A 20,912-nucleotide genomic window follows, 5' to 3' on the forward strand; every position below is an offset into this window, starting at 1 on the left:
ACACAGTTAACAAGAGTACCTTCCATCCTCTATCCAAGCCTGCCTAAGCCTATGAGAACAGCCCTGTTCTCATTAAAGAGCCTTCAAAGCCCTTTTAGAGGTCAGCATTTTATTGCCTTTTTGACCAACTGGATGCTCCTGAAGTCCACAAGTAGCCATTGCAGCTGGTGCTCACAGGTATTATGTCTACTGGACTTCATTCTTCTTTCCAAGTCTTGTTTTAAAGTCATCCATATTTTCTTAATGGAAAACCTTAAAGAAAAAACCTGGCTCAGAAACAGTAACTGTGAGAGGGACCTTGGAGTCCTAGTGGAGGATCACTTGAATGTGAGCCATATGAGTATACAGCAGCAGCCAAAAAACTAATACAATCCTGGGTTGTATAAACAGAGGCAGAGAATCAAGATTATGTGAAGTATTAGTACTGCTTTATAAAAGCCTAGCAAGACCACACCTGGAATACTGCAACCAATTTTGATCATCATACTACAAAAAAGATGTTGAGACTTTGGAAAAAGTTGGAGCAACTAAGGTGATCAAAGGCCTGGAGACTAAAACATATAAAGAATGGCCGCAGGACTTGGGTTAGGCTAGTCTAAAGAAAAGAAGAAATAGGGGTGACATGATAGCAATATTCCAGTGTCTGAGGGGCTGCCACAAAGAAGAGGGGGTCAAATTATTCTCCAAAGCACCAGAAGGTAGAAGAAGAAACAATGGTTGGAAACTGACCAAAGACAGAAGCAACCTGGAATTAAGGAAAAACTTCCTGACAGTGAGGACAATTATCCAGTGGAACAGCTTGCCTTCAGTGCCACCTGGGCCCTCCATCACTGAAGGGGGCTGCACTAGAAGACCTCCAAGGTCCATTCCAGCTCTATTCTATCCTAAATATTTTAACAAACCTATAACAAACAACATATACTTGTCAAGCTTCATCCACAGTATTCACTAAAATACCTAAAAGCAAGACTAGGTATTTCCGCCTAAACAATTGATTTATAAAATAGGCAGGTCAGCACAGAGTTGCTGATAGGCAAAGGAGACAGATGTGGTTTTCTTGTCTAACATCCTTTGGGAGGAACATCTATGATTTATGGTTCTCTCTAAAGCAGACATGTCAAACACAAGGCCCGGGGGCCAGATGCGGCCCGCAAAGTGGTTTCATATGGCCCGCGAAGCCATCCTGGAAACAGTGAGGGAACGGCCCCCTCTGCCTTGGCCCTGGCCCAGAGACCCTCCTTCCGCCAGAGACCCTCAGATCTGTCCCACTCCTGCCCAGGTCCCCATAGGCACCTTGATGCGTAGGCCATACACACTCTGGCCACGCCCACCCAGTAGGCCACGCCCACCCTGGCCACACCCACCCAGCCCCCTGAGGGCAACCGCAATGCTGATGCGGCCCTCAATGAAATTGAGTTTGACACCCCTGCTCTAAAGAGAGGGTGGGACAACCAAGATTGTAGCTAATCACTTTTATTTCTTCAGAATATTCCAAAAGAGTGAATAGTAAAGACTATATTGGGAGATAAAAGAAAGGGGGGGAAATCCCTGATGAACTACTGTATGTGATACAACTTACATAAATAAATAAAAAAAACCAACCCCAGATGTACTAAAGATTGCATAATATGACTCGGAGAAAAGAAATATGTTATTCACTAGTCTACTTGGCAAGAAAAGAGGGCATCAAAAAATGTAATACATTGTAAATTTTGCTAGCCAGATCCTTCGCAAAGCTTTCCTTACAACTAAGAAGATGGTAAAGAATTCGGACATCAGAACAGCCAAACGTTCAACTAAAGGAATTGTAAATAATCAGGAAGTGATGTTGTTGCAATCTATTCCACTAGCACAAGGGCCGGCAACCCGAAACAGTGAAAGAGCCACTCGGAACCGGTTCCCTCAGAAAAGAAAAAACTGGGAGCCGCAAAGAAGGGTGCGCATGTGTGCGCATGCGCGCACATGCGCAAAACAACAGGCTCCAACTCTTCCCCCCAAGAAACAAGAGTTTCGCGGACCGGTTTTCACGCCGCCTTCCAGCTGCTGCCACTACTGCTGCAAACTGGAAAGGGCGATTCATAGCTTCGGAAGCCCCCTAAGCAGGAAAACATGTCCCGATGAAGCCTTTTCCTACCAGGCTTTGCTGCAAAACCCCACATCGTCCAGGGCCCCCGTGATCGCCCAGAAGTGACCCAACAAACAGTTAGCACACCTTTCTCGGCCTGCAAAACGCCACAAGCACAGCAAACGCCCTCTCCAAAGGGAACCGGGAACCCTGATGCTCCCTAAACCCAACGATTGGTGAATGGCGTCGGCTGGTCTTCTCGCTCCTTTCCCCCCTCCCTCTGCCGCCTGCCATTCCCACATCACCTTTACTCCTCACCTTTACCTTTGCTAAGCCTGCCCGTGACGAGTTTGAAGAGGGTGCGGGCAAATTTCACGAGGCCGCGCTTGCACCACTTCCCACACCTGCTCATGGCTCCGGAGGAGGAAGGGCCCGGCCTCTCTTCTGCTAGCTAGCCCAAAAAGTCCTCGCCAACTTCGAGAGCACAAAACTCCCAACTGAAGCCAGGTGGGGGGAAAGGGAGGCGGCCCTTTCGCTGCCGCTTCCCTGGACGCCGGGCTTCCCGTGCGAAGCTTGCAACATTGGGAGGCACCTGCGCGGCAGCAGCGGCGAGTCTCCCTGGCGACTGGCGCTGGGTCGCGGTGCCGTTTTCAGCCCGGGTGCCGCCAGAGCCGCCAGAGCGCCCTGCCCCTCCCCCCAGGGCCTCCAAACTGCTGCCGCCGGTTTGGAGATCATGTTTGACGAAGGCGGAAACTCTGCAAACAGGACAGTTGAGGTTTGGAGAGCTGCGCGTGCAGCTCTCCAAACCGCCACCACTCGTTTGGAGATCTGCTGCCACCGTCAAACATGGACGAAGGCGGAAGCTCTGCAAACGGGATGGTGGCGGTTTGGAGAGCTGCGCAGCTCTCCAAACTGCCGTTGCCCCATTTGGAGAGCTGCTGCCTTCGTTTGCATTTCTTTTGGCCCCGAAAGGCATCAGCTCTCCAAACCTCCACCGCCCCATTCTCTCAATGGGACTTTTTTGCAGAACGGCAGAGGAGGAGCCGCGGGTTGCCGACCCGTGCACTAGCAGAAACAAATATCTCCTTAGATAAAAGTAGTGTGCTTTCTTCAAGGATTTGTTCATCAAGACAGTTCTGCTCAGCTTTCAAGAGTAATGAATAAGTTTAATGTTTTACTTTCCTTTTTAAATTTGTTAAGGCAACTGGTAGAAGGCCATAAACAAGTCTGAACCTGGATTATGAGGCATGAAAGAAAAAAAACATGATTTTTAAGAAAGTGATGATCGCTAACCAAGAAATCCTTATGAGAACAGCAGATAATTCTGATAGCTCTGCTTGACATAAAGTGCAGTAGCCTATCATCCATTTCGTTCTTTCTTTGGATCTCTCCATACACATACCCAAAAAGTCATGATCTGCTTCCTTCTCTTTCAGGTTTCATTTCCAACTCGGCACAAATCATTTTATGTGTTAACAGAAGTGCAACTGAAAGCTAAATTATACAAAAGAGGTGCTTAAGTAAATGCTACTGTATATGACAAGATTACTTGTTCTTTAAAAGTTTTGTGCTGCTGAGTCTGTAATAGTCTATATATTTGTACTAGAATCCTGAAAACTTGGTTCTATGGGGTATATTTTTTGTTTTTACAATGTTTTAACTTTAATTTACATAAATATTTACCTATCACTATTAATATCTCTTTAGATTCTGAAGTAATTATTTTGATGGGATGCAATGCAATGCAATGCAATGAATAGAATAGAATAGCAAAGTTGGAAGGGACCTTGGAGGTCTTCTAGTCCAGCCCCCTGCTCAAGCAGGAGAACCCATAGCATTTCAGACAAGCGACTGTCTAGTCCCATGGTGGCGAACTGTGGCCATCACCCCAGTCCTAGGCCTTCAGCTGGGTTTTATAAAACCTTTTAGCTTTAGGCCTTTGCCGCCATGTGCAAAAAGAAAGGTTCAATCAATCAATCAATCAATTTCAACTTCTCGAGGGGGAAAAAAAGATCTCACAAAGTTGGAATTGATTGATTCTGCCAGTCTGCTGTTACCACTGAAGCCACGCCCATCCAATTGGCCACACCCACCCAATTGCCCACACCCACTCAATGGGCCACGCCCACTGGGCACCCGACAATACGTAAGTGGGTTTTGGGTTGCAGTTTGGGCACTTGGTCTCTAAAAGGTTCAGCATCACTGGTCTAGTCTCTTCTTAAAAATCTCCAATGATAGAGTGCCCACGATTTCTGAAGGCAAGCTGTTCCACTGGTTAATTGTCCTCACTGTTAGGAAGTTTCTCCTTAATTCCAGGTTGTTTCTCTCTTTGGTCAGTTTCCAACCATTGTTTTTTGTCCTGCCTGCTGGTGCTTTGGAGAATAATTTGATCCCCTCTTCTTTGTGGCAGCCCCTCAAATACTGGAATACTGCTATCATGTCATCCCTGCTTCTTCTTTTCTTTAGAGTAGCCAAACCCAATTGGTAATTCTTTTTTTTTAACATATGTGGACTTGTTGGGTATACATCTTAAAAATGCATACATTATCAATAAACAATAGAAGTACTCAATAAATGGATCAATGGTACATAAAGTTTTTACATTGCATATATATAGCTACAAAATTAAATTAATCCCATAACAGATCCTCTAATTTGAAAAAACACTTCCTCACATTGTCTTCATTGTCTTTAACTAATACTAATCTGAATACTATTAGTATTTTAACCTGCTTTAAAAGGAAATAAAGATATCTCTAGAAATACTTGGCCACACAAATTTCTCTCACTGTGTTCACACTCCCTGATCATCCCCAATACTCGCTGGTTAAAAAAATAAGCCAATCAGCAAACAAAGTTATTTGGCTAGGGTGCTTTATATCAAAACCAAGTTATTGCAGAGTAAAAGTTCAAAATGAGGTTTAACTTACATTTCCCACCTGAAAAAATAAATGATGGATGAAAATCCCTGTGTCTGTAATGAATTTCTTGTTAAAATAATGTATTGCTGAATTTATACCCAATCTGTTTGTGTAAGCTTTTTGAATTAAGTATACAGACCAATTTCATACGTCTTCCAGATTTACAAAAGTTTAAAGGAGCAAAAATCTAATGCACATATTGAAGGAACCAAAGGAATCAAGCCTGGGTTTCTTATCCTAGTGCAAGCCACACTACAAAAACCCCAACAATTCCAAAATGCCAATCCAATTCAAATAGTAGGCAAACAATATGCTTGCAAAGCAGCTCTGGTTAACTTGTCTAACGCGAAGCGAAGCTCACTTTCTAAACCTTGAGCAAAACCTATATAATTTCTTTCCAAGATTATCTCTGTGCTGTACAGAAATATTGAATTGTGAGCAACAAATGAAGCAGAATCAGAAGGACAACATCTCTGGGTATAAAATGAATCCAGTTCACAGTCTGTCAATACAACTCAGCTATAGAAGTGATAGCCCTTGGAAAGCCCAGAAAGTCATGAAGTGAAACTGGGAAAGGGGGAGGGACACAATTTATTATATAAGCTAATCTGATAGTATATCCTTCAGCTATCAAAGAGTAAAATCAAAGTAGCCCTTTGCTGGGGCAATTCTGGAATGCAAGTGTATGTTTACAGTAAATAATCTGAGTAAGAAACCTTCATGACTCAAAAAGCTTTGGCTTTTTGTATGAGGAGCACTGGAGACAGGGAACAGAACACCTCAGGCTATGAACATCTCAAAGCACACCTTTTATTTATATTTAAAATATTCTGGGGGAAAGATATTTATAATTTCACTTGCCAGCAAATACCATCATGTTAAGCTGCCTATCATTCGGTTAATTCAAATAAAATTAGGGTAAATTCACTGCAAAATGCACATACAACTCCAATTAATAAGGAATTATTTTAAGAAAGCAAGTTTCCTGCCTGATCATTTATACTTTCCTTCTGTAATATGAAAAAAAAATTCTTACTAAACTACACTAAAGCTACAAACAAATGCACTGGCCATTAAAACCTTTTGAGAAGCATATTGCCTGTTTTCTTTTTTTTTTTCATTTTTCCATTAACATATTTCAAAGTCATAATAATTAAACCCCTAACATTGGAAGAAGTGTGAGTCATCTTAATTCAGATTTAAGCCTAGATCTATCAAGACTTTTCTCCATACACAAGGCTTTTTTTTTGAAGTAGGGAAAACATTTTATTATCTAAATTTCTAATTAAGGAATCACATATATGATATTACTGGAGAAACTAAGGAAATGCATGCCTGTTGACTGGTTTAAAAGACTTTTGAGTTTTAGAAAGAAACTTAATATTTGCTTGGGGAAAAATACCAAACTCCAACATAGAACAGATAAATCTAATTCAGTTAATAAACTGCCATCAAATGCTACAGTAGTACTACTATTATTTTCTGCAGGAACGTGTTTGGGTTTCTTTAATTTACCTCATTTTGCTTAAATGCCAATACCTACCCACAAACATATTTTGTTTATTTAAAGGTAATGCTTACTACATTAAAAAGAAGTTATTTTGTACCAGCTAGCAAATGCTGTAAAATATTTGTTTTTGTGTATGTGTTCAGAGAGATATACAACCCTTAAGATGGAACTGTGTATTTTCTTGGCACAACTCAAAAACCCAGAATGCTAACCAGCACTTTGCATAAAAGAATGCTAACATAACCTCTCTGGCAAAGTGTCATTTTGACCTCCTATTTTATATATAGCCAGCCCTGAATATATAGACAGGGATTGTACAATTATACCTCTGCATGTTCCCAATGCCACATTTGAAAGAAACAGTTTTAGAAACTGATGCAGAAGGCAAATTAAAAACATTGGGAAGGAGAAACTAGGACCCATTTCAAAATATTTGTGGCAAAACATTAAAAGTAGTAGAATTCAAACAGTCTGGGTAAGCCCTGGAATTATTGTAGTCAACCTTAAGTGAAATGTTTCAACAACCAACATTAAATTTAATGTGTCTGTATGTGTATGTACACACACACACACACAAATTTGGATTTAATGTTTTCCTTACATTGGGAACAAAGTGGCTCTAAAATGCCAAAAGAACTGTAACCATATCATATTCAAATGCCTGTTGGACCTTGAACTTTCCCTCAATAACTCTCAATGCTTTTTCTTTAGGAAAAAAAAGACTTCATCTTGAAATAGAAGGCCTCTCCAAGCAAAAGGCTATGTTTTATTTTTTTACCCAACGCAATTCACAGCATGCAAAAATTCTCTAGGTTAAATTCCAGAATAAATAGTTTTAGTCCCATCTAATATTGCCAAATATATTTCTCATATTAATTGGCTCATTTTCCTAAACACAATACAAATCAACGAAACCAGAAAAAGGATGCACTTTTTACCCATAGAAAAATAAAAGTACCATAACACGTTATTTCTTACACCAATGGTTTAGCTTATAGTAATTGATATTGTAAAGGTTTCCAGTCATGTGGGACTCTAGGGTGCAGTGCTCATTTCTGTTTCTTAGCTGAGGGAGCCAGCATTGTCTAAAGATACTTCAGTGATCATGTGACTATACACTGAGGTGCATAGAATGTTGTTACCTTTCCACTGAAATGGTACCTATTTATCTACTCGCATTTGCATGCTTTAGAACTAATAGGTGGGCAGGAGCTGGAGCAAGTAATGGGAGCTCACCCTGTCAGGTTTCCAGCTGACAAGCTCAGTGTCTTTAACCACTGAGCCATCATGTCCCCTTCCTTTATTGGGAGGGGCACAATTTGCTGTCCCATTGTGACAAGCAAATCTGCCATTTACTTCCTCACAATAGAAAATTTATAATCATTATAACAGACAAGGAAGCTAATTGAGACAGAGAGAGGGGTGTGGACCCATAAAAGAACAAATTTTCAATGAATAATTCCATGTCTTTATGGAAGTAATCCAGTTCAATACTATTTACTTTTACTAATCCTTGAAATCCCCTTCATGGATTACTGCCTTGTTGTGGCGAAGGGGCTTGCGTAATTCAATGAAGCTATGAGCTATGCCGTGCAGGGCCACCCAAGACGGAAAGGTCATAGCAGAGAGTTCTGACAAAACGTGATCCACTGGAGAAGGAAATGGCAACCCACTCCAGTATCTTTGCCATGAAAACCCTATGGACAGTACCAAAAGGCAAAACGATATGACGCTGGAGGATGAGCCCCTCAGGTCGGAAAGCGTCCAATATGCTACTGGGGAAGAGCAGAGGGCTAGTACTAGTAGCGCCAGAAAGAATGAAGCGACTGGGCCAAAGCCGAAAGGACGCTCAGCTGTGGATATGTCTGGTGGTGAAAGGAAAGTCCGATGCTGTAAAGATTTTTTCTCCATAGGAACCTGGAATGTAAGATCCATGAATCAAGGAAAGCTGGACGTGGTCAAACAAGAGATGACAAGACTGAACATCGACATCTTAGGTATCAGCGAACTAAAATGGACAGGAATGGGTGAATTTAATTCAGATGACCATCAGGTATACTACTGCGGGCAAGAATCCCTCAGAAGAAATGTAGCAGCCTTCATAGTCAATAAAAAAAATAGGAAAAGCAATACTGGGATACAGTCCTCAAAATGACAGAATGATCTCAGTTCGAATCCAAGGCAAACCATTCAATATCACAGTAGTCCAAGTCTATGCCCCAACCACCGGTGCTGAAGAGGATGAAATTGACCGGTTCTATGAAGCCCTACAGCACCTTATAGAACTAACACCAAAAAATGATGTCCTTATCATCATGGGGGATTGGAATGCTAAAGTAGGAAGCCAAAAGATAACCGTAATAACAGGCAAGTTTGGCCTTGGAGTACAAAATGAAGCAGGGCACAGGCTGATAGAATTTTGTCAAGAGAATACGATGGTCATAGCAAACTCTTTTCCAACAACCCAAGAGATGGTTTTACACATGGACATCACCAGACGGTCAACACAGAAATCAGATTGACTATATGCTCTGCAGCCAAAGATGGAGAAGCTCTTTACAGTCAGTAAAAACAAGACCAGGAGCTGACTGTGGCTCAGACCATGAGCTTCTTGTTGCAAAGTTTAGGCTTAAACTAAAGAAAGTAGGGAAAAGCGCTAGGCCAGTCAGGTATGAATTAAATCATATCCCTGTTGAATATACAGTAGAGGTGACAAATAGATTTAAGGAATTAGATCTGATAGACAGAGTGCCTGAAGAACTATGGACAGAGGTTCGCAACATTGTACAACAGGTAGCAACCAAAACCATCTCAAAGAAAAAGAAATGCAAGAAAGCAAAATGGCTGTCTGAGGAAGCTTTGCAAATAGCTGAGGAAAGGAGGGAAGCGAAAGGCAAGGGAGAAAAAGAAAGATACGCCCAATTAAATGCAGAATTCCAAAGAATAGCTAGAAGAGATAAGAATGCCTTCTTAAATGAACAATGCAAAGAAATAGAAGAAAACAATAGAATAGGGAGGACCAGAGATCTTTTCAAGAAAATTAGAGAGATGAAAGGAACGTTTCATGCAAAAATGGGCATGATAAAGGACCAAAATGGCAGGGACCTAACACAGGCAGAAGAGATTAAGAAGAGGTGGCAAAATTACACAGAAGAACTATACAAGAATGAGCTTAACATCCCTGATAATCACAATGAGGTGGTCACTGACCTTGAGCCAGACATCCTAGAATGTGAAGTGAAGTGGGCCTTAGAAAAACTGAGCAACAACAAAGCTAGTGGAGGTGACAGTATTCCAGCTGAGCTATTCAAAACCTTAAAAGACGATGCAGTAAAAGTGCTACACTCAATTTGCCAGCAAATTTGGAAAACTCAACAGTGGCCACAGGATTGGAAAAGATCAGTTTACATTCCAATTCCAAAGAAAGGCAGTGCCAAAGAATGTTCAAACTATCGCACCATTGCACTCATTTCTCATGCTAGTAAAGTTATGCTTAAAATTCTACAAGCTAGACTCCAGCAGTATGTGGATCGAGAACTACCAGAAGTACAGGCAGGATTTCGAAGAGGCAGAGGAACTAGAGATCAAATTGCTAACATACGCTGGATCATGGAGAAAGCTAGAGAGTTCCAGAAAAACATCTACTTCTGCTTCATTGACTATGCTAAAGCCTTTGATTGTGTGGATCATAACAAACTGTGGCAAGTCCTTAAAGAGATGGGCATACCAGACCATCTTATTTGTCTCTTGAGAAACCTATATGTGGGCCAAGAAGCAACAGTGAGAACTGGACACGGAACCACTGATTGGTTCAAAATTGGGAAAGGAGTCCGGCAAGGCTGTATACTGTCGCCTTGCCTATTTAACTTATATGCAGAGCACATCATGAGAAAGGCAGGGCTAGATGAATCAAAAGTTGGAATTAAGATTGCCGGAAGAAACATCAACAACCTAAGATATGCAGATGATACCACTCTAATGGCAGAAAGTGAAGAAGAACTAAAGAGCCTCTTGTTGCGGGTGAAGAAGGAGAGTGCAAAACTTGGGTTGAAACTAAACATTAAGAAAACCAAGATCATGGCATCTGGCCCTCTCAATTCCTGGCAAATAGATGGGGAAGAAATGGAGGTAGTGACAGATTTTATTTTCCTGGGCTCCAAGATCACCGCAGATGGGGACTGTAGCCAAGAAATTAAAAGACGCTTGCTCCTGGGGAGGAAAGCCATGGCAAATCTAGACAGCACACTAAAAAGCAGAGACATCACCCTGTCAACAAAAGTGCGTATAGTCAAGGCTATGGTGTTCCCAGTTGCAATGTATGGCAGTGAAAGCTGGACCATAAGAAAGGCTGAGCGCCAAAGAATTGAAGCCTTTGAACTATGGTGCTGGAGAAGACTCCTGCCAGTTCCTTGGACTGCAAGGTGATCAAACCGGTCAGTCCTAGAGGAAGGTCAGTCCTAGAGAGGAGATCAACCCTGACTGCTCTTTAGAAGGCCAGATCCTGAAGCTAAAACTCAAATACTTTGGCCACCTAATGAGAAGGAAGGACTCACTGGAGAAGAGCCTAATGCTGGGAAAGATTGAGGGTAATAGAAGAAGGGGACGACAGAGAATGAGGTGCCTGGATGGAGTCACTGAAGCAGTAGGCGTGAGCTTAAATGGACTCCAGAAGATGGTAGAGGACAGGAAGGCCTGGAGGAACATTGTCCATAGGGTCGCGATGGGTCGGACACGACTTCGCAACTAACAACAACAATCCTTGAAATATTTATTGGAAGAATGGATGGAAAATAAAGAATTAATAAAACTGCAAAAGTCTTTAATGCTATTCACAGGTACATACATGTACGCATATCATAACAAACACAGCTATTAAAATAAACAATTTCACTACTTCACAGAAAACATTATTGAACTCCTAACCAGTACTGCAATTTCAAATATAGATGTATATTCTTGCTTCTTACTTCCTGATGTTCAAAGGAAAGAAGAAGAAAAGCATGATGTGATACCGCTACTATTGTAATCTAATTTAATTCTGGGTTATGCTCACCAAGGAGACCCAAAGGTCCTTTTCTTTCAAAAGGTAATTGGATTTTCTTGTTTTGCTTGAAGAAAGTCCAGTTGCCTTTTGAAATAAAGCACCTTTGGGGCAATCAATGATGTTCTTCAGTTGTAGAAAAAGATAAAAATGCATGCTTCACCCTTTGGCCAATTTTACCGAGAAAATGCAAGATCCTGGGCACAGAGAATGCTTTACCATAACATGTCATAAATACTAATGTCAGTAAGTTACTATTAACAACAGTATAAACAGTAGAGTTGTTAACATTCTTGAATGAGAAATCGACTGCCAAATGATCTACTTTGGACTATAACAGGGGTGTCAAACTCAATTTCATTGAGGGCCGCATCAGCATTGCGGTTGCCCTCAGGGGGCCTGGGTGGGTGTGGCCTGGGTGGGTGTGGCCTACTGGGTGGGCATGGCTACAGTGTGTATGGCCTACTGGGTGGGCGTGGCCAGCTCTACATCATTGCATCAAGGGTGCCTATGGGGGCCTGGGCAGAAGTGGGACAGATCTGAGGGTCTCTGGCAGAAGGAGGGTCTCTGGGCCAGGGCCAAGGCAGTGGGGGCCGTTCCCTCACTGTTTCCAGGATGGCTTCGCGGGCCACATGAAACCACTTCGTGGGCCGGATCCGGCCCCCGGGCCTTGTGTTTGACATGTCTGGACTATAACGTAACATTTTTAAAATTATTATTCCATCTAAGCCAGGATACTTCTTGAAAAAAAGAGCTGTTGCTTGAACTAGATACCGCTGAAAGGCCCAAATATGAATCCTAAGAAAACACATGATTAAATAAGAGTAATATTAATGTTGATATATGCTGTGGTATATCAACTGGCAAAAATATTCAGAATAGAATGTTACATGCATTTTTAGTCTGAGGATTTATTCTGCATTTAAGTGATCCTTTATGTGTTTAAGGGCAATATTTACAATAGTTAACATCTAGATTATATGGAGGGTAAGCAGAATATAAACACATTGAAATAAATAAGTATACTTACACATCCAGGGTGTTATCCAATAAACACTTTTAAGACTTCTGCTTATTTTAGAGTAGCAAAAAATACAAAAGTAATTCTTGTACAGAATTCAATCACAATTTACACAGTAAAGTTTTTCTTTGATAGTGACAATATACTTTTTTCTATCTTGAAAAAGCTTGAAGGGGATTCACACTAAATAATTCTTAGTAAAAGATAGTAAACTATAAAATTTTAGTGTAAATAAATATTAGATATTATTAAGCCAGTGTCATGTTAAGATACTTCTTGAATTGTTTTAAACTTTCTACAAACTGCATGGAATAGGGTTACTATAAAGTACAATAAGTTAGTTGACTAATTGTCACAAGATTTTTTGCCACCATAAAACTCACAAGCTGAGGATATGATGTCCATATTACTATCACATTCTACTTAGGAAGCAAAAAGAGACACACACAGGGCTCATCCAGTTCCTTAACAAGTAATATTAGTAATACTAAATTACCGATACATTACAGTAACAATGATCAAAATAATAACAATATAAAACACCCACAGAAGCCTCAGAGCAAATACTTCTGGAGAAAAAATGGACTAGAAAACCCAGCCTTAGTCTCATTCAATAGGTTAAACCCCCCCCCCCACCTCTGTAACTGTGCCATTGCACTGACAAAACATTTCACTGGAGAACTTTCAAAGCACACACTCCCGTGAAGGAAATTGTCTAGTATATGTAACACGTGCCTAGTTTTCAACTTAAACCCGAATGTCAGAAAAACTCCAAAACATCCTATAAACCTCTCAGAGTCACTTAACTAAGATGAGAGATGTAAAAATGAGAGAGAGAGAGAGAGAGAGAGAGAGAGAGAGAGAGAGAGAGAGAGAGAGAGAGATTAGATAGATTATATAGATAAGATAGATTAGATAGATATAGATAGATAGATAGATAGATAGATAGATAGATAGATAGATAGATAGATAGATAGATAGATAGATAGATATAGACAGACAGACAGACAGATAGACAGACAGAGATCCCTCAGACGCCCAGAACACTTGCCCTTGTACCGACAAACAAGTTATTTACCAAGAGACATACCTTTGGCAGCCCTAGGTAAGCGCTTCCAAATAACCTCACCCCAAGTAAGTGATATAAAGGCTGCACCACAGCAACACAACCAGCAACACACACATGCATATTATTGCCTCCGCTGTTTCTGCCGCTATTACTATTCAAAGTAGGGCTCCAAAAAATGCTACCCCGAACCACCACGACCCCCTTCCTCTTCATTGGCACTTACCCTTGGCCAGGCTCCAGGTGCCCATCCCAGCCAGAGTTAGGGCCAAGGCCAAAGCCAGGGCCGGCCCCGACCACCACCGCATGGCGAGGAGGCGGCGGCGGCGGCGGCTGTGGGCTGAGCTGTCAGGAGCAGTCGAGGCTCCGGGCCCGATTTTGCGTCAGGCTCTGCAGGACCGCCGTTTGTGCTGCTGCCGTTCGGCGGGGCCTTCTCATACCCGCCAGCGAGGGCAAGAAGGAACCCGCCTCCTACCCGCGCCAGTCACCGACTGACAGGAGCGTTGGGACGGCGTTGCTTGGGTCGGTCCGTCGGTCGGTGGGTCCGGCGGCGGCGAACAAAAACAGCCCCGCCGCGCCTCCTCCTGCAGCCAAGCGCGCCCAGCCGTGCCTGGCCTTTCCTCCGCCTTCCTTTCCCTCACGGGTCCCGGGTGGACAAAAAACAACGAAGCCTCCCGCTGTAGCCAAAGCCACCCCCGCCAAAAAAGCAGCAGCCGCGGTGGCGGTGGCGGCGGCGGCGGCGGAGCGTAGGGCGGAGAAGCGAAGAGCAACGAGGCGCGGCGAAGGGCCGGGCCTGATGAATCCTCCTCCTCCTCCTCCTCCCCCTTCTCAACTATGAGCCGGGCAGCCCTGGAGACGGGAGGGAAAAAGCGGCTCCCGGAGCCCGGACGGGATGGCAGGCGACGGTGACAGTCGCGGGCAAGGAGAACATCTGCGCGCTTTTTCGAGGGGCTTCATCCCCGGACTGGCATGCGAGGGAGGGGGGGGTTCATATTACATATATATGTGTGTGTGTGTGTGTGTGTGTGTGTGTGTGTGTGTGTGTGTGTGTGTGTGTGCAATACGTCTTTTTTTTTGCCTTTTCGTCTTTTGGCTGGACGGGGGCTGGGGGGAGCAATGAGGGATCGTGAATTGACGTAAGGACTGCTTGATACAGGCAGAGCTGCGCCGCCTCTCTTTTTTTTTTATGGCGGGTAGCGGACTTGTCTGGAGGCACTCGAGGGGTTGTTTATTAACCGGTTGATCGCCTCATCGATGAATAAATGGGGGCTTTTCCGTTGTAAGGCGAGCCATTGACTGCCGAGGGGGAAGCTGAGCCGTGGAACAGGAGGGGAGCGTTAATACGCACCTCATTGCTGATGGGAAATGAAGGACTAATTAAATAGGTATTCCTATGAATTGCTACCCTGATAAATAGAAGGGGCTAATGTTGAATACAGAGGCAGGTTAATTAGAGGTGTATTTAGAGACCAGCGAACGCATTGATAGGGCAGTAATTAATGAGCATGGATTTAATTTAATTGGTAATTACAGAGAGGGAACAGCAAACATAGATTAATGGGCTTGAGGGGGTGGTCAAAAGGCTGTTTAAACCGGAATAGATTAAAACAAATCTAAGAGTTTATTAATTAAAAGGGAAAGGGAAACATTTTTTAATAAGAATAGCATGAATAACACAAGCTAAGTTGTATGGGAGAATTACATTTCTGAATCCAAATAATATAATGGAAGATGCTATCAATTTCTTTAGGGATGTTCATGATACTAATTGTACATCCCCTTAAAACAGGGGTTCCCAACTGGGTGTATGGGTTTTTAAAATTATAGTGTATATGCGTAATTCGTTGCTGTTATTTCGAACTTTTGTAAGGGGTGCAAGAATATATCAGAAGCGTTCTAGCGGTGTGGGGTATAGAAAAGGTTGGGAGCTGCTGCCTTAGAAATAATAATAATAATAATAATAATAATAATAATAATAATAATAATAATAATAATAATAATAATAATATGATGATGATGATGATGATGATGATGATGATGGAAGGGACCTTGGAGGTCATCTAGTCCAACCCCCTGCTTAGGCAGGAAACCCTATACCATTTCAGACAAATGGCTGTCCAGGCTCTTCTTAAAAACTTCCAGTGTTGGAGCATTCACAACTTCTGGAGGCAGGTTGTTCCACTGGTTAGTTGTTCTGTCAGGATGTTTCTCTTTAGTTCTAGGTTGCTTCTCTCCTTGATTAGTTTCCATCCATTGCTTCTTGTCCTGCCTTCAGGTGCTTTGGAGAATAGCTTGACTCCCTCTTCTTTGTGGCAGCCCCTGAGATATTGGAAGACTGCTATCATGTCCCCCCCTCGTCCTTTTCGTCATTAAACTAGACATACCCAATTCCAGCAGCTGTTCCTTATACTGTATGTTTTAACCTCCTGTCCCCTAATCATCTTTGTTGCTCTTCTCTATACTTTTTCTAGAATCTGAACATCTTTTTTACATCGTGACCAAAACTGGATGCAGTATTCCAAGTGTGGCCTTACCAAGGCATTGTGAAGTGGTATTAATACTTCACAGGATCTTGATTCTATCCCTCTGTTAAAGCAGCCCAGCACTGTGTTGGCTTTTTTGGCAGCTGCAGCACTCTGCTGGTTCATATTGAAGTGATTGTCCACTAGGACTCCAAGATCCCTCTCAGCAAGGTACCCCCCCCCCAGCCTATACTATACCTGTACATTTGGTTTTTCTTGCCTAAATGTAGAACCTTACTTTTTTCACCATTGAACAGAAATAAGATAGGGATTTTGTTTGTTTGTTTACTTTTATCTTTTGACCATATTTGAAACTAGCCACTACCCTGCAATCTCTCCCTTAAATTAATACTACATTTTATGAATTCAAATAGAGTGGGAATAATAGGAAGTTCCTCCACAAACCTGTTGCCAACTTGTCTCTTAAAAACCTTTCTTGACACTTATCTTTTGCATTCCTAGTTGTTGAGATTAAATTCCTATTAACTAAAATTAATAAATGACATTATTCCCATTGCTGAAGTACTATTATATTTCATCCACCGTGCCCTAATAATTAGTTTGTTGAGCAACTGTCCTCATGGCTCTTGAATGTTAAGGCTAGATGCCCAGGTACTAATGTTTGGGGATATTAGCACCCTAATATTCCCTCTAATTTTAGTAAGGATGTCCACTAAACTTTGACCTAAAGATGTTAGAAATTCTCACACACATTTCTGGGACAACATTTTGAAATTAACTAGGGATTTACTGCTGAAATTTCATAATTTGTTTATTCAAAGAAACCCAATCTGACCATTTTATTGTTTTTCTGCTATACCCTGCCTTTCCAACTCATCAACCGTTTTGACTATATCTATCCCCTTCTCTCTATGTTCATTTTATGACAGAGTATTGGCTCTTCTTTCGTCTCAATTGACTTTATCTGAAGTTGAATCTCCCGAGGGGCTGACAACGGTTTTTAATTTTGCCATTTGATCTGTGCTTGATCTTTCGATTCCACCCTTTAAAAAGTCTACCTGAAGAAAATAATTCTCATCTATGGCGGACACTAAACTTATAAAATTTTCAAATTCATGTTGATAAAGTAGAACAGAAAAATAGAAAATACTTTGCTGACTATAGTGATTCCTTTCATAAAGCTGTTACTCATTTTTTGCACTACTGGAATAAGCCAAAATTTTACATCTATTCAAGCCAAGTCCCCTTGACATTTTTTGCTATGTCTTGGCCTCTTATATTTTTTACACATTGCTATTTAAAGTTCCTCTTCATTTAATGCAATGATTTCAGAAGAAATTAAGCACTCTCGGCTTCCATCCTTTGCAAGACTTTACTTGCTGTTTTTGTTACCCCAGGTTTCTCTAGGTTTTTTTGTTTTCTTCAGTTATTGAATAAATGGTAACCCAATAAGTTTCAGAACTTATTTGAATCTTTTGCCTTCTTTCCCTTTTATAACTCTTCTTCCTTTTTTGGCATTCTTAACTAGACTTGTTCTCTTATGACAGACATTCTTCTAGATTCCCCGAAATGTACCTATCCTCGTAATATTTTAAAATCCCTTCATGTGATGCTTTGATTGGTTCCATTTCTTATCCAATATCTCCTGTTTTATTTTGTCCTAGATTTTGGGTGAGTTGTCTTTTCTCGGTTCTTATTTTTCTATCAGCCAAGAATCTTACTGGCCCATTTCAAGCAGAATTTTATGCAGGTCATATTACTGAGTCAGCACTGGTTTGGGCTGTCAAGTTATTAGTGGTGACTACAAAAACAAAAGCAGTACTTTAAAATAAAATTAAAAAAAAATAGAAGCAAAGTTTATTTTTTTTAATAACAGGAAAAAGAAATAAAAGACAAACTTGTAAGTAGTCTGGTCTTGGACTATTTGTTGTCCACTTACACAACTTGTTCAAGTACCTGGTGACAAGCATGTTCTCATTTGTTTTCCAAAAGTGGACAGCTGAACTTCTTTGGAGAAACCCGCAAAATTAAGGAGTTGTCACTGTGAAGGGACTATGAGCAGAGCCTCTCTAGCTGATCATACTGCATACATTGGATGGTGTTCAGAGAGGCCTTCTTTTGAAATACAGATAGTCTGCAACATACCACCACAGTTGAGCCCAAATTTTCCATTGTTAAGCAAGGCAGTTAAGTGAGTTGTGCCCCATTTTATGATCTTTTTTGCCACAGTTGCTAAGCGAATCACCGCAGTTGTTAGGTGATTCATGCAGGCTTTAAACTAATCTGGCTTCCCGCATTAACTTCGCTTGTGGGAAGGTGGTTGGGAAAGTCGGAAATGGTGATCACATAACCCAGAGCAGCGCAACTCTCATAAATACATGTCAGTTGCCAGGCATCAAATTTTGATCATGTGACCATGGGGATGCTGCAACGGTCATGTGAAAGCCAGACATGTCACTTTTTCAGTGCTATTGTAGCTTCAGTCATTAAACAAATGGTTGTAAGTTGAGGACTCTGTACTTGGTTTAGATTCTTTAGGCTTTACAGACTAATATCCACATCTTGAACAGGCCTGGTAGCCCATGGGCAACTAGTACAACACTCTCAAAATTAGTGTTAAAGACAAAAACGTCACAATAGTGATATTAAACTCTAGTAGGCTTAGTGCATTTATTTTAGGATTTTAAAAACTATCCATCCAAGTACCATACCCTTTTGTCAATGTATCTTCTGCAATCCTTGAAGGCCATTTTTTTAAAGGGAGAGAATATCTATCTTCCAGCCAGAAAAAGTTGAACATTTTTGTACTGATTTATAAATCAAGATTTACAAACTACAGTGGCAACAGTTGCAGTATTCATTTGACATACTAAGTCAAAAACAAACCAGCTGCCCATTATTGTATATAACAGAATCCTTAGACATTTATGCTCCTTTCAGTATGTTGTAATATATTTTTGGCAACTTATAGAAACAGTTGCCATATATTTATTTTTTCTACTTCTGTATTCACATTTGTAGGCTAGAACATGATGATTCGTTAAGTAACGTGTTTTGTTCAAATTCTTAAGAGTATCAGTTTGAATAGTACACTGTCAGCCAAGAACAGGGGTGTGAGAGAACAACTCCCAAAGTTTAGCTGATACAAGTGGCATTAAAGCACATTTAAAAAAAAACATGTAAAACTATCACCATGACCTTTACTGACCTAGGCAGGAAGATCCTGCAGGATTGGGTGGCATTCTCATCCATCTTTCCAGTCACAGGAACAAGAAATAAAACTGCAAATTGATGGCTAACTCTATTGTATCAGTGGGAGAGATCATTCAGAGAGAAACTATGGACCAATCAGCCTGACATCAATATGTAGGAAAATGCTGGAAAAGGCAATCAAGCAGCAGGTTTGTGAGCACCTAGAAATGAACAAGGTGATTACTAGAAACCAGCATGGTTTATTAAGAATTTGTTGTTGTTGTTGTTAGTTGCGAAGTCGTGTCCGACCCATCACGACCCTATGGACAATGTTCCTCCAGGCCTTCCTGTCCTCTACTATCTTCTGGAATCCATTTAAGCTCACGCCTACTGCTTCAGTGACTCCATCCAGCCACCTCATTCTCTGTCATCCCCTTCTTCTATTGCCCTCAATCTTTCCCAGCATTAGGCTCTTCTTCAGTGAGTCCTTCCTTCTCATTAGGTGGCCAAAGTATTTGAGTTTCAGCTTCAGGATCTGGCCTTCTAAAGAGCAGTCAGGATTGATCTCCTCTAGGACTGACCGGTTTGATCGCCTTGCAGTCCAAGGGACTCGCAGGAGTCTTCTCCAGCACCAGAGTTCAAAGGCTTCAATTCTTTGGCGCTCAGCCTTTCTTATGGTCCAGCTTTCACTGCCATACATTGCAACTGGGAACACCATAGCCTTGACTATACGCACTTTTGTTGGCAGGGTGATGTCTCTGCTTTTTAGTGTGCTGTCTAGATTTGCCATGGCTTTCCTTCCAAGGAGGCAAGCGTCTTTTAATTTCTTGGCTACAGTCCCCATCTGCAGTGATCTTGGAGCCCAGGAAAATAAAATCTGTCACTACCTCCATTTCTTCCCCATTTGCAAAACAAATATTATTGCCTTCTTTGATAAAGGGACTAAATTAGTAGATCAAGGAAATGCTGTGGATATAGCATACTTGGATATCTGTAAGGCTTTTGATAAAAGCAGACCATAGCCTACTTTTTGGTAAGATAGAACAATGTGGGATAAACAATACCACTATAAGATGAATTTGCAGTTGGCTAACCAACTCTTGAAGGAGATGGGTGGTTAACAAAGAAACCAACCAACCAAATGGATTCAGTGTGTGGTCCTTAATGGAATTACATTATGTGGAGGGAAGCATGCAGTGGAGTTCCTCAAGGTTCTGTCCTCGGTGCAATACTCTTCAACATCTTCATAAATGACCTAGATGATTAGATTGAAGGGGTGCTCATCAAATTTGCAGATGACATAGAGCTAGGCTAGGGAGAATTGCTAGCACTTTCGAACATAGACTTAAGATTCAGAAGGATCTTGACAGTGTTAACCATTAGTCAACAAGATGCAGTCAGTGATGAGAAATAGTCCTCCATTTAGGCAATAACAATAATAATTTGGAAGGGACCTTGGAGGTTATCTAGTCCAACCCCCTGCTCAGGAAGGAAACCCTATACCATTTCAGACAAATGGCTGGCCAGGCTCTTCTTAAAAACTTCCAGTGTTGGAGCATTCACCGCTTCTGGAGGCCAGTTGTTCCACTGGTTAATTGTTCTAACTGTCAGGA

At 41.6% G+C, this 20,912-nt stretch overlaps 2 protein-coding genes across 2 annotated transcripts in view; one reads left to right on the top strand and one right to left on the bottom strand.

Moving 5' to 3' along the window:
• Positions 1-14,400, bottom strand: part of INSR (insulin receptor) — a 92,563-nt gene extending 78,163 nt beyond the window's left edge. Inside the window, exon 1 of the mRNA XM_083348849.1 lies at positions 13,851-14,400. Within this exon, the coding sequence (XP_083204975.1) occupies positions 13,851-13,932 (82 nt within the window). The 5' untranslated portion in view covers positions 13,933-14,400. The remainder of the gene's footprint in view (positions 1-13,850) is intronic.
• RPL36 (ribosomal protein L36) overlaps positions 1-20,912 on the top strand; it is a 343,666-nt gene that overhangs the window by 292,272 nt on the left and 30,482 nt on the right. The window lies entirely within an intron of this gene.

The sequence above is a fragment of the Vipera ursinii genome (assembly GCF_947247035.1).
Source record: "Vipera ursinii genome assembly, chromosome: 1".
NCBI lineage: Eukaryota > Metazoa > Chordata > Lepidosauria > Squamata > Viperidae > Vipera > Vipera ursinii.